Source organism: Poecilia latipinna, unplaced genomic scaffold (genome assembly GCF_001443285.1).
Source record: "Poecilia latipinna isolate Pla-1442-1.1 unplaced genomic scaffold, P_latipinna-1.0 Scaffold1094, whole genome shotgun sequence".
In the NCBI taxonomy this organism is placed as follows: Eukaryota; Metazoa; Chordata; class Actinopteri; order Cyprinodontiformes; family Poeciliidae; genus Poecilia; species Poecilia latipinna.
This window is the reverse complement of record NW_015113710.1, coordinates 202,498-216,994: the sequence shown is the minus strand read 5'-3', so window position 1 is coordinate 216,994 and position 14,497 is coordinate 202,498. Positions and strand designations below refer to the sequence as shown.

General features: G+C 41.6%; 1 protein-coding gene across 1 annotated transcript in view; it reads right to left on the bottom strand.

Annotated features, from left to right (window-relative positions):
• Positions 1 to 984: 984 nt before the first annotated feature.
• The window catches only part of vps8 (VPS8 subunit of CORVET complex), a 40,448-nt gene continuing 26,935 nt past the window's right edge, over positions 985 to 14,497 (bottom strand). Inside the window, exons 34-51 of the mRNA XM_015052183.1 lie at positions 14,367 to 14,413; positions 14,125 to 14,269; positions 12,926 to 13,015; positions 12,573 to 12,758; positions 12,419 to 12,500; positions 11,035 to 11,152; positions 10,013 to 10,099; positions 9,771 to 9,915; positions 8,572 to 8,661; positions 8,219 to 8,404; positions 8,065 to 8,146; positions 6,716 to 6,798; positions 5,386 to 5,466; positions 4,351 to 4,520; positions 3,559 to 3,727; positions 3,165 to 3,218; positions 2,767 to 2,847; positions 985 to 1,595 (exon numbers count right to left, since the gene is read on the bottom strand). Of these exons, the coding sequence (XP_014907669.1) occupies positions 1,476 to 1,595; positions 2,767 to 2,847; positions 3,165 to 3,218; positions 3,559 to 3,727; positions 4,351 to 4,520; positions 5,386 to 5,466; positions 6,716 to 6,798; positions 8,065 to 8,146; positions 8,219 to 8,404; positions 8,572 to 8,661; positions 9,771 to 9,915; positions 10,013 to 10,099; positions 11,035 to 11,152; positions 12,419 to 12,500; positions 12,573 to 12,758; positions 12,926 to 13,015; positions 14,125 to 14,269; positions 14,367 to 14,413 (2,016 nt within the window). The 3' untranslated portion in view covers positions 985 to 1,475. The remainder of the gene's footprint in view (positions 1,596 to 2,766; positions 2,848 to 3,164; positions 3,219 to 3,558; positions 3,728 to 4,350; positions 4,521 to 5,385; positions 5,467 to 6,715; positions 6,799 to 8,064; positions 8,147 to 8,218; positions 8,405 to 8,571; positions 8,662 to 9,770; positions 9,916 to 10,012; positions 10,100 to 11,034; positions 11,153 to 12,418; positions 12,501 to 12,572; positions 12,759 to 12,925; positions 13,016 to 14,124; positions 14,270 to 14,366; positions 14,414 to 14,497) is intronic.

Below are 14,497 nucleotides of genomic sequence, written 5' to 3'. Positions count from 1 at the left end.
CACACACACACACACACAAGAGATCAATATCAGCAGAAAATATGTCTGATAAAATGTTCAATAATTTCAATGAACTTTCATCCAGAACTGCACAGCATTCTGGGAGACGTAGGAAGCGGAAATTCTTTAGCCGCTCAACCCAAGTAACTCGCTGCCTCCCTCTTTGGTTACCCAGTGACAATCTGTTGAGTTCCTGTGCAGCAGCAGTTTAAGTGTTCTAAAGTACACAGAGGTCTTCTTCTGTCTGCGCTCCATCTGTTCCTGTTCTGTTCCTCTGAAGGTTGAGGACAGACTGGAGTAACACAGTGTTTCTGTTTCCCAGGCAGCAAGGAAGAACATGTCTGAGCAGAGCAATGTGACTGGAGGACGTCTGACACCGAAACAAGCCACCACTCTGCTGAAGAGATTTCCTAACCTGCGATCTGAGATCTAACAGATATGTCAAGAGTTCTATGTTTGGATTCTATTATGTGTTGCCTGTATTTTCCCTCTGTAATGATGATTTATATGTACATTTGTTCAATAAATTGTTTAGTTTACACAACTATCTCTCCTTCAGTTTTAGTCTCATAGTTCTAACAGCTGGCTATATGGTAAAGCTCAGGAAACTGGACCTGAACACAGTGACAGCTTCAGAAGGAGTTCTGTGGATGTCTACCATCCACAGAACTTTCCTTAAATTCTAATGTTGACCATCAAGAGAAACTGAATTTAATATTGGATAAAGGTTTGGGAACAAGGGACAAAGCAGGCTTAACACACTTAAGAGTGAAAGACAAAAATAAAGAAAGCCAACCATGTAAAACTGATGCATTAGTTAAAGGAGATATTTGATATATCGGTTCAAACTTTGCACAGCCAGCTGCGGGTGTTTCAAGATGTGGGTGTCAGACTGGGCGCTCCTACAGCTCTTCTGGGTGAACAGTGGACAGGCAGAAGTCGCATGACACGTCTGGTTCTTGCAATAATTAACTTGAGAGCGAATGAAATACCGCACAATGTTTTATTACAAAAATCATGAACATGTTTGTGTTTCTGCTTCAGGTACCAAAGCACAGTCAGACACCGTAATTCATTCTGATTGCTCTCACTGCCAAAGATATCAAAGACCACACATTTCTACAGAAAAACTGGCAGGCAGAGTGGGTGACAGACTCCAATCAGTATGCAAAAACCCACGTTAAAGCTAAAATTAGCTAAAATGCTAATGTTAGCTTAAATTACATCATTATCACATTGGTTGCTGCACCCCTTTCTGATATTTCTATCCATCATTAAAGACCCTGAGGGTGATGAATAAGTGGATGGATGGAGGGATGAACAGATAAAATGAAGAATAAAGTCACAGTAGTGGGAGAACAATAACAGTGAACATGTGTTAGCTATGTTAATGTTTTAATGCTTCAGGATAATAAAAGTACTGAGGGACGACCCGAAACAGAAGCAGAAAATGTTTCCTTGAGGCCCTGGAGGAACTACTCTTCAAACAGAGGAGGAGGAGCGAGCTTCAGGTGGAAACTCTCTGGCTGGACTGGAAGCAGGAAGCCTGTTTTCTCACTGCTTTGGCCGTGTGAAACCTCAGAGAGGATGGACAGCTGGAGGACAGAGAACACACCTGATCAATCAGACATGGAGAAACAGGATGGTTACACACATGTCGTCATCTAACAGGGAGGAGTATTCCAGGTAAAGACAGCTTGTGACTATTTCACTTATAGCATGGAAAATTGTCTTGCTATAAGTGAAATAATCTGAGTGGAACTACAACTTTTTCATCAGTATTAAGAAATTATACTTAAAGCAAACTATTTATTGCTGAAAAGTTAACTGGGTAACATAGGATGACATGACATAACATCAGTCATGAACATGAAGGAGTCCTCATGAATATTTATGGCTGTTGTCATGACGTGTCAGTCAGTAAATAATGACACTTTTAATGCAAAGTTGCACTAAAAGTTGCCTTGAAAGTATACACTTTGCATTATTTGATTTGACTCAACACAAAGTTCAACTAAAACTTGCATTAAAAGTCAAGTTTTAATGCAGAGTCAACTTTGCATTAAAAATGTAATTATTTACCAAATGACACTTCATGACAACAGTCAAATATTCTTGAGGATTCCTTCATGTTCATCACTGTTATGACATGTTTATGACAGTGTCATGTCAGTCTTATGAACACCCCGTTAAATAAAGTGTTACCGTTGTTGTTGTTGTAAGTTAGTTTTGCCTTATTTCAAAAATGTAACACAGTGATCTTCCTTTCCTGGTTTCCTTCTATAAAACCTTCTTATTATTATTCTGAATTTCTATTTCCCTTTTGAACGCATACTTTTCTATGTTTCTCAATGGGATTTTGACAACAGATCAGATCTGTTGTCATGACAACTAGCAGTTTTGGTACATTAATGAAGCTACAGCAGCATTACATATAACAGTGTTCATGTATTTGTGGAACTGCATTCCCATTACAAATACGCACCAAAGTTTAATATTCCGCTAATGTAAAAAAAACAAAACACGATTTTGCAATGGTGGTGATTCCATTAAATAACATTTTAAATGACATGTGAATAACCACAAGTTATTAAAAAACATGCCACAGCTGAAAACCCCGCAAAAACATATAAAAAAAGATGAGTTTTTTGAAACTGCTGTGTTTCCATTAAACAAATTTATTTCTGTAACTCCAATTTGTAAGACGGTAAATGGAAACACAGCGGTTATTGCATCAGTGAAACAGAGACAGCAGTGGTTCTGTACCCTGGACGGTCCTCTGTACAACCCTCGCAAGTGATCCCAGGAGAGTTCCTGCTGCACATCCAATGTTGCCACAGCAACCACCTGCAACACAGCGAATAATCGCACATTGGGCTGTTATTATTATACACTAGTTTCACACTGAAACCAGAATAACTCATGGATTTGTTCCTGCCATGTTAAATCACTGTTGGTACTCAGATGCTTTACTTGTTAGAGATAAATCAACAAAAGCAGAACACTAGAATAGATAAAACATTATTATTCCTTCCAAGACTTTATACCAGTGACTTTATACCATTCTGTAATAAGTTACAGAATGACTGAGCTACACTCAGAGGCTGAAGGTTTGACAGGAAAGTGGTCGGTGTCTTGTGCAGACAGAAAATGGTCCAGCTTACCTTCTTCCTGTGAGTCTCAGCTCCTTTCTCATGATGTCCTGATGAAAACCGAGTCTGGAGCCCAGAGAACACACACACAAACACATACACGCACACGCACGCACACGCACGCGCACACACACACACACACACACACACACACACACACACACACACACACACACACACGATGATAATATTAACCTGTCCTGCTCTAGTTTAGCCTGAAACCAGAAAACCCCAATAGCTCTGGAAGTTAATGCCAACTGATGCTGCATATTTACTGTTATTCACTGTATTCACTGTTATATTTAATGACAGTGAACATTTTAACGGACAGATGAGACAATATTTTAGTAAACTGCAAACAATTGCAGTTATGAACTTTCCTCATGATTAGCACAAACTCACTGACCTGGGCGAGAGATGCGCTGCGGCTTCTGTTTGGCTCAGTACAAGCCCCGCCCCTTCCTCCATGGCTGGAGGAACATTTGTAGCACCTCCATGGCTGCTGCGGCTCCGAGGCCACGCCCCACCCACAATCCTTCTGCTGCAGGCACTGCAGGTGGTATAGGTGGCCACAGCTGTAAAACACGCAGAGGTCAGAGGTCAGAGGGAACCTTGTAAAGTATCATCCAGAGAGAGGTACATAACGCCCAATTATGTAATAATACCGCAACATGTAATAATGTAATAATAATGTTTGTGTGTGTAAGGTGGAAAACAGACCTTCATTAACCATTAAGACCACAAAAAACAAAAACCTGTCAGATGGCTTTACTATCCATGAAATAATTCAAAAACAGTCCTGACAGTTTGGATGCATTTGTTTTTTTCTTTCCTTCTCACAAAAAGTTTCAGTTTGTGTCTTAGAGAAGAGAAGGAAAGCCCATGTTTGACTTGTTTTGCCTTTGCGTTTTCCATGTAAGTTTGCAGTGTGTTTGTGTCCTAAAGAAAAAAACATAACCTTCAGAAGTATGTCAGAAACAAGATACTAGCATACAAAATTTTATAAAAACCTTACACTGTAGCAAGAAAGACTTTCAGTATTCAAAACGCCGCATGAACTGACTAATACAGTATTGCAAGATAATCCAAAAGAAATACAAAAATTCCCCCATGTTCCTTAGGGGCCTCCGTAGTTTCCAGTGTGGAAGCAGCAGAAATAATCAAGTGGTTTTCACTTTGCAGTGACGGGCCGTGTTACCTGAACACAATGATCTCCTCAGAAGTGTCCTGCTTCCTCTTGTAGTGCTGCAGGCAGATGTTGCAGCAGTCCTGACGTGGATGGAGCCCTCTGGTGACGGCGGAGCGGAGGTGTGCCAGGGACCAGTGGAGGTCGTAGTTCAGCAGATTTGTTGTTGTTTCAAGCAGAGTCTGAGAGACAGGCACATTTTTTTACTGCTTCTTTCGCCAAAATATGTCTACTGAATGCTACGCTTTTAATTTTTTTTGTCCCAAAAATGTTTCAGATTATCAAGCTAATTTAATATTGGATAAAAATAACCTGAGTAAATACAGAAGGCAACTTTTAAATTATGATCACTGTAGATGGTTTATACAAACCAGTTGAAACTAGATATTTACATACACTGAATAAAAAGACATACATATTTTTTCTCAATGTCATAAGTTAAATCAGACGCAAAACAACTTTTCTTGTTTTAGGTCAGTTTGAATTACCCAAATTATGTCGATTTACTAAACGCTAGAAAACTTGTTGAGAACCATTTTTTAGACATTTTTTTCAGAACTTTCCTCGAATTCAAAAGTTTACACACATTTGTTATAAGTAAACTTTACCAAATGTATGGTTTGCATTTAGCAGAAGTTTGCTCTGATTTAACTGCAGACGACAATAAAACAAAATGTGTATGTCCAAAGTTTCCCCCAGAAAACTTGCCAAGCCTGGAGGTTTGGTGCTAGGGCAGACATTCATCCAGCAGCCCGCTGTGTTTTTGAGTTAAAAAATGCTTAAAGTTGACAATATTAAAAATATCACTTGATAATCATGTGCTATTGAAAGATTGGAAGATTAATACCTGAACACCAACTACAAAGTCTAAAAAAATGCCAACACTTTAAAAATACTCAATTAATTAAGCTATGCTTAGCCTGGTGGCCTGCCAGGCTAATAATACACTGGGGGAAACTGGTGTCTTTCATAAAAAGACACACAAAGTACCCGGATTCAGTTGTAGTCTACATGTCCCGGAATGAAGACATGTGGACAAAGGGTTACCTGTTCATAGGTGAACGTGTCCAGCATGCCCAGAATGAGTCCCTGGATCTCCGCCAGCTTTCCTCTTCCATAAACTGGATCCTGATTAAAACCATCCAGCAGCAAAAGTTTAAATATTTAACATATCAACTGGAATTCTTGATAAAAATGATCGGATGCTCCACTAAATGTTGCATACATAAGTAATGTCGGCTTGACTTAAAAGGAAGTAAGCCAACGGTGCTTATAAAAAGTATTCATCCCCTTGGATGTTTTATGCTTTTTATTGATTTTTACAAATCAATTCATTTTAAAAAATACATTAAAGAACTTTAATGTCAAAGTGAAAACTGATTTCTGCAGTAGCTGAGATGGAGAGACTCCACATACAACAACTGTTGGTCTGGTTCTTCACCAGTCAAAGCTTTATGGGAGCGGTGACAAGAAAAGCACTGCTGAAGAAAACTCAGATCAAGGCTGGACTGGAGTTGGCCAAAGGGCAAGTGGGCAGAGACTCCATGGTGAAGTGGAAGAAAGAAGAAACATTTATTATCCAGCTAGACGACCACTCAAAGCTTCCAGCTGAATCTACAAGAGATGACCTGAAGACACAAAGGGGGAGGACCAAGAGTGGCCCAGTCAAAGCCCAGATCTGTTCACAGCCAATCTCCAGCAACCTGACATAATTGGAACAGATTAGCAGGAAGAGTGGAGGAAAACTACAGCTGACCCTGGCTGAACCAGCTGTGTTTCCTCTGACCTTAAACTTTGCCAAATTGGAATAACAAAAATAATTTCCCTTAAAGGAAACATGTCAATTTTGAACAAACTCACGATTTTGATAAAACGTTTTTGCACAAGGATGAGGTGGTTTAAAATTAGCCGTATTACAATTGGTGTTTTCTGCAAAACTGCAATGGAGACCCAGACTCCCTGCTGGGATGGCAAATACTCAATACTGCCTGGAAAGGGGGTGAATAATTATGCAATCAGTTATTTTACATTTAATGTTTCCATTTAATTATCATTATCGTGAATAAATCAGTTATTACTTTGACGTTAAAGGTTTTTTTGTTCATTTTCTTTGTCATAAAGTCAAAATGTTTACCATGATTGATTAATAAAAGCAATAAAAATGGTAAAACATCCGAGGGTATGAATACTTTCAATAAGCACCAACTGTAAGTGAATGATCTTTTGCTGGTGAAGCCTACCGTTTCCCTGGTTACAACAACATCTAATGTTAGCATGTCGAGAGCCGACCGACACAATTTCTTTTGTCTTTACTGACTGTTCAAATACATTGTTTCATTCGTTAATCTATCATCACTGACAAATGACAGATACTCACCTGTAGGATATGCTGAATGATGGCAGGAAGTGAGATAAAGCTGCTCATACAGTTGAGAACCTTCAGGGTCATCTCCTTCAGCCCTGGGACGATCACAGACATGTTAACGCCAATAAACTAATCACAACAAGCCTTGCTCCTCAAACAACAGAAACATATCATCTCATGTTCATGTTCTTCTCTTCCACTAGTCTGTCTATACTATCTCCAGTCATGTCAGAACATATAGCTGTAGCTGACCTGAAGGCTGAGAGTCGTAAAAGGGGCTTAACCTGTCTGTCACGAGAGGACCCAAATTTGGGTCCTCTCGTGACAGGGGTGTCAAACTCCAGTCCTCAAGGGCCTCTGTCCTGCAACTTTTAGATGTGCCTCTGCTGCACCACACCTGAAAATAATAATTAGGTCACTAGCAAGGCTCAGGAGAACCGATCTACATAGGGAGGAGGTAATTAAGCCATTTCATTCCACTGTTTTTTACCTGTGGCACATCTAAACACTGCAGGACAGCGGCCCTTGAGGACTGGAGTTTGACACCCCTGTCATTGTGAATGACAACCTGAGACCAACAGGTTAAGACCATTTAACATAGCCTGAACAGAAACATGGTGGCCATCTGCTGAGCAAATTCAAATTCACCTCAACAAAACTTCATTAATCCCAGTGGAAAATTAAATAAAAAGTCATCGATGAAACTCAGAACGGGAATTATTTCTTTCTTCTTTTTTCTTTTTTTTAGCAATCACAAGATAAACTAACAAGAAGACAAGGAGCCTGAAACAGAGCCTTGATGCATTACATCCAGAATAGGGTGGTTGACAGCTGCTTTCTTTTACTTTGGGAGCTTATATTTGTAATATTCTGCAATAATGTTTTTTTATTTTTTTATTTTCTCTAATCGTCATTTTTAAAAGACATCCTGTTTTTCTTTAGACAATCATACAAATATCTTTTTAGAGTAGAGCTGGTGCAAACATTGGAATATGAAGAGCATTTAGTGTAACATCAAATTCTGCCATTTCCTGTTGAATCATTTAACAATACTGACAAATCCACCTGCTTCACGAGTGCTCTGAAATATTAGCTGAATTATTAAGCAAGTAGTTTGTGTTGCTGTCCAATCATTCAGTATGCTGAAGTGAGTGAATCTTCATCAGTGCAGACAGAACATCTGATTAGTGTAGCAGGAGTTTAAGCAATGTTACTATTGGGTCCAGGGATCAAGTTCTGCCTTCTACAGGGTCAGATCGGTGAAAACTCAATGCTGGAGCATTTTTACTTATTTTCCACATAATGTTTGTGCAACTTCGAGCAAAAAACTTCAAATGATTGGTGCAGGTGTGCATGTTCACCATTCGAGATATGTTTATCGCTGAGCCCCATGACTTCCTTCTGAGAGGCCATCATGGTGTCCAGGAGTGGAAACCACAGATCCTGTCAAGAAAGAGAACCGTCAGCTGTAGAAGTGTAGCTCCCTCAGTTCCCCGCTGCAAACACTTTGGTCACCTTCCTTTGTTCTTGATCAAGGTTCTGACAGTTTCGATGACAGAAGAGAATCATTTGGTTGAGTGAACTCTTCACTGTCGTCAGTGTGAATTCACCATCCGCCTCCTCTTCGTCCTGTCCGTCAACTCCTCCTCCAATGCCGCCACTCATCTCTGCAGCGAGGACATCCAGTCTTTCCTTCAGGGTCTTCAGAAGGAAATGCAAACATTCAGTCAAAACAGCGGCTAGCTAACACACCAAAAAGCAGACTACTGAGAGAGGACGCCTAGTTTAATCAAAACCTCCCACCTAAAGCAGCTACTTTCAGGAAAGTGTGAAAAGTGAATTCATGAGTACAATTATATGATCTGTACCTGCAGCAATCCAGCAAATGCTCCAGGAATATCTCCCTTCTTCTCCAGCAGATAAGCCTTGGCTTCATTACAGTGGTACTTCTCCGTTATCTGGAGACAGAGTCATGAACTGTAAAGGATGATCACATCCCTTCCTGCTTGATGAACAGATAGAGGCAGTATGAGATGGAAGGGAAGCATTTCTTTTTACAGAGAGACAACTGTGAAGTCCAGACTGATGGTTGGTCTAGCTCCCCCTGCTGGATGATTGATAACATTCATTAGATACAACAGCATCCGGGACAGTCTATCAACCGGCCACATTTAGAGCCTCTTCACATGAAGTCCTGCTCTCCTTGCCATGACAACGGGAACGTGAAAGTTGAAGCTCTGTCTTATTGAACATTCTGCCAGGCATTGCCACCAGACCCTTTGGGCCTGCCAGGTCTGACCGCTATCCTCCCTCACCATCGGAGCCAACTCACAGCTAGGTAATAGTAAGTGGACACCTCTGCCCTTCTCTTCACCCAAGTGTCCAAGACATGCAGCCGCAGATCAGATGAGACGATCATCGAGCTGGGGCCTAACGTGTCCTGGTGCAAAGAGCACATATGGACACCCTTAAGCTTGAACATGGTGTTTGCTATGGACAATAGCAACAGTCAGAACCCTTTCAACGCTAGAACCAGATGAACCCCGAGATAGAGGGCAACGAATATACCCAACTCCAGAGTGACAGCGTGTCCAACCCTTTGCAAGAAGACTGGTTCCAGAACCAGGGCTGTGTGTTGAGGTGAGTCCGGCTATTTCTAGCTGGAACCTCTCAATCTCACACACCAGCTCAGGGTCCTTCCCTGCCAGGGAGGGGAATTTCCATATCCTGGGATATAGCTGAGGATCAGACTACCAAGGGCCCCACCTTCAATAACCCCCATCACACATTGTACCCGACCCGCTCAGGTGGTGAGCCCATAGAAAGAGGGACACAAGTTTCCTCTCTGGGTTGAGCCCAGTCAGTCCTTTAGGTATAAAAGACCTCTATAACCTACCCCACCTCAAGGTCTGACTCTAGAGGGGGGGCTGGTGGCCCTTGTCCAGGTGAGGAGATCCTGTATCTAATGTTACATCTCATCATAAGGGATTTTTAGACTGTTTTTTTAAAACCATTTATTAAGAATTTTGTAAATTCCAACAACATTGTAGAGGCGTAAAAACAGTACCTGTATGGCCTCCTCAAGCCTGTAATGCTGGGAGGTGTGGAGAAACTTCAGAAGCTCCTGTGGTTCAAAGCGGCACATCAGGTCCAGCAGAAGCTCATAAAGTTCAGACTCCAGAGGCAGCCGGGACACGGACTGAGATCCTTCTCTGAGAGAGACAGTGACAAGGACAAAGAGTCCAAGATCAGGAAGGACAACAGGACGTCTGTAGTTATCAAACACAAGGGGAAGGAAGTAAACCGTACTGAGACTCCAGGAGGCAGCGGAGGAACTGGAAAAGTAGACTGTCGTCCTGCAGAGACACGCACAGAGAAGCCTTCTGAAATAAACCACTTTACTATGTACAACTGCTTAATTGCTTGTTAACCCTAATAATGACTAAGCCATGATTGCAACTAAACGCCTGTAGGCCTCTAGAAGAAGTGAAGACGACTTTCTGAAGTTCAAACTGAGTGTCAGAATAAAGCAGGTGATTGAAGTGAGTTTGAATGCAGCATGGTTGTTGGTAGCAGACTGGTCAGTCTGAGTGTTTCAGATAATGTTGATCTGCTGGGTTTTCACACAGAACCATTTCTCATATTTACAGAAGGTGGTCTAAAATAGTGAACATCCAGTGAGCTGCAGGTGGAAGAGCAAAGACAGCTGTGTGACGTCAGAGGAGGACACACTTTGAGGTAACAGGAAGAAAACAAAAACTCCAAGAACTGCTGGTTACAACCAAGATCTGAACAACACCATCTCTGACTGGTGTCACTGTAACTAGCTATACTTACGAGGTTACATTTACTTAAATAACTTTTTAAAGAAAAAATACTTTTAGAAGTTTTTTTTTTTTTTTTTTTTACTATGCAGTACTTTTTACTTTTACTTGAGTAATATTTTTTTTATAAAGTATCACTCCTCTAACCACTCTGAGTAAACTTCACAGGATGAAGAACAAACATGTTTTAACCAAAAATTCACCAGGGGCAAACACATGCAGTTTCATAAGTTTTATATTGAAATAAACTGATTTGGTTTTTTTTCCTCCTTTTGTTCAACTTTGTAATTATGTTATTTACATTAATTATTTTTATTTTGATCTTTAAAATACCAAAATTTCCACCTTTTTTCATATCTTGGTCCGTTTGTTGATGTAATTCTTAAATATTAAATGCTTGATGTTCTGATCAGTGACTCAGCACTTGAATCACTCAGAATCACNGAGAGCCGACCGACACAATTTCTTTTGTCTTTACTGACTGTTCAAATACATTGTTTCATTCGTTAATCTATCATCACTGACAAATGACAGATACTCACCTGTAGGATATGCTGAATGATGGCAGGAAGTGAGATAAAGCTGCTCATACAGTTGAGAACCTTCAGGGTCATCTCCTTCAGCCCTGGGACGATCACAGACATGTTAACGCCAATAAACTAATCACAACAAGCCTTGCTCCTCAAACAACAGAAACATATCATCTCATGTTCATGTTCTTCTCTTCCACTAGTCTGTCTATACTATCTCCAGTCATGTCAGAACATATAGCTGTAGCTGACCTGAAGGCTGAGAGTCGTAAAAGGGGCTTAACCTGTCTGTCACGAGAGGACCCAAATTTGGGTCCTCTCGTGACAGGGGTGTCAAACTCCAGTCCTCAAGGGCCTCTGTCCTGCAACTTTTAGATGTGCCTCTGCTGCACCACACCTGAAAATAATAATTAGGTCACTAGCAAGGCTCAGGAGAACCGATCTACACAGGGAGGAGGTAATTAAGCCATTTCATTCCACTGTTTTTTACCTGTGGCACATCTAAACACTGCAGGACAGCGGCCCTTGAGGACTGGAGTTTGACACCCCTGTCATTGTGAATGACAACCTGAGACCAACAGGTTAAGACCATTTAACATAGCCTGAACAGAAACATGGTGGCCATCTGCTGAGCAAATTCAAATTCACCTCAACAAAACTTCATTAATCCCAGTGGAAAATTAAATAAAAAGTCATCGATGAAACTCAGAACGGGAATTATTTCTTTCTTCTTTTTTCTTTTTTTTAGCAATCACAAGATAAACTAACAAGAAGACAAGGAGCCTGAAACAGAGCCTTGATGCATTACATCCAGAATAGGGTGGTTGACAGCTGCTTTCTTTTACTTTGGGAGCTTATATTTGTAATATTCTGCAATAATGTTTTTTTATTTTTTTATTTTCTCTAATCGTCATTTTTAAAAGACATCCTGTTTTTCTTTAGACAATCATACAAATATCTTTTTAGAGTAGAGCTGGTGCAAACATTGGAATATGAAGAGCATTTAGTGTAACATCAAATTCTGCCATTTCCTGTTGAATCATTTAACAATACTGACAAATCCACCTGCTTCACGAGTGCTCTGAAATATTAGCTGAATTATTAAGCAAGTAGTTTGTGTTGCTGTCCAATCATTCAGTATGCTGAAGTGAGTGAATCTTCATCAGTGCAGACAGAACATCTGATTAGTGTAGCAGGAGTTTAAGCAATGTTACTATTGGGTCCAGGGATCAAGTTCTGCCTTCTACAGGGTCAGATCGGTGAAAACTCAATGCTGGAGCATTTTTACTTATTTTCCACATAATGTTTGTGCAACTTCGAGCAAAAAACTTCAAATGATTGGTGCAGGTGTGCATGTTCACCATTCGAGATATGTTTATCGCTGAGCCCCATGACTTCCTTCTGAGAGGCCATCATGGTGTCCAGGAGTGGAAACCACAGATCCTGTCAAGAAAGAGAACCGTCAGCTGTAGAAGTGTAGCTCCCTCAGTTCCCCGCTGCAAACACTTTGGTCACCTTCCTTTGTTCTTGATCAAGGTTCTGACAGTTTCGATGACAGAAGAGAATCATTTGGTTGAGTGAACTCTTCACTGTCGTCAGTGTGAATTCACCATCCGCCTCCTCTTCGTCCTGTCCGTCAACTCCTCCTCCAATGCCGCCACTCATCTCTGCAGCGAGGACATCCAGTCTTTCCTTCAGGGTCTTCAGAAGGAAATGCAAACATTCAGTCAAAACAGCGGCTAGCTAACACACCAAAAAGCAGACTACTGAGAGAGGACGCCTAGTTTAATCAAAACCTCCCACCTAAAGCAGCTACTTTCAGGAAAGTGTGAAAAGTGAATTCATGAGTACAATTATATGATCTGTACCTGCAGCAATCCAGCAAATGCTCCAGGAATATCTCCCTTCTTCTCCAGCAGATAAGCCTTGGCTTCATTACAGTGGTACTTCTCCGTTATCTGGAGACAGAGTCATGAACTGTAAAGGATGATCACATCCCTTCCTGCTTGATGAACAGATAGAGGCAGTATGAGATGGAAGGGAAGCATTTCTTTTTACAGAGAGACAACTGTGAAGTCCAGACTGATGGTTGGTCTAGCTCCCCCTGCTGGATGATTGATAACATTCATTAGATACAACAGCATCCGGGACAGTCTATCAACCGGCCACATTTAGAGCCTCTTCACATGAAGTCCTGCTCTCCTTGCCATGACAACGGGAACGTGAAAGTTGAAGCTCTGTCTTATTGAACATTCTGCCAGGCATTGCCACCAGACCCTTTGGGCCTGCCAGGTCTGACCGCTATCCTCCCTCACCATCGGAGCCAACTCACAGCTAGGTAATAGTAAGTGGACACCTCTGCCCTTCTCTTCACCCAAGTGTCCAAGACATGCAGCCGCAGATCAGATGAGACGATCATCGAGCTGGGGCCTAACGTGTCCTGGTGCAAAGAGCACATATGGACACCCTTAAGCTTGAACATGGTGTTTGCTATGGACAATAGCAACAGTCAGAACCCTTTCAACGCTAGAACCAGATGAACCCCGAGATAGAGGGCAACGAATATACCCAACTCCAGAGTGACAGCGTGTCCAACCCTTTGCAAGAAGACTGGTTCCAGAACCAGGGCTGTGTGTTGAGGTGAGTCCGGCTATTTCTAGCTGGAACCTCTCAATCTCACACACCAGCTCAGGGTCCTTCCCTGCCAGGGAGGGGAATTTCCATATCCTGGGATATAGCTGAGGATCAGACTACCAAGGGCCCCACCTTCAATAACCCCCATCACACATTGTACCCGACCCGCTCAGGTGGTGAGCCCATAGAAAGAGGGACACAAGTTTCCTCTCTGGGTTGAGCCCAGTCAGTCCTTTAGGTATAAAAGACCTCTATAACCTACCCCACCTCAAGGTCTGACTCTAGAGGGGGGGCTGGTGGCCCTTGTCCAGGTGAGGAGATCCTGTATCTAATGTTACATCTCATCATAAGGGATTTTTAGACTGTTTTTTTAAAACCATTTATTAAGAATTTTGTAAATTCCAACAACATTGTAGAGGCGTAAAAACAGTACCTGTATGGCCTCCTCAAGCCTGTAATGCTGGGAGGTGTGGAGAAACTTCAGAAGCTCCTGTGGTTCAAAGCGGCACATCAGGTCCAGCAGAAGCTCATAAAGTTCAGACTCCAGAGGCAGCCGGGACACGGACTGAGATCCTTCTCTGAGAGAGACAGTGACAAGGACAAAGAGTCCAAGATCAGGAAGGACAACAGGACGTCTGTAGTTATCAAACACAAGGGGAAGGAAGTAAACCGTACTGAGACTCCAGGAGGCAGCGGAGGAACTGGAAAAGTAGACTGTCGTCCTGCAGAGACACGCACAGAGAAGCCTTCTGAAATAAACCACTTTACTATGTACAACTGCTTAATTGCTTGTTAACCCTAATAAT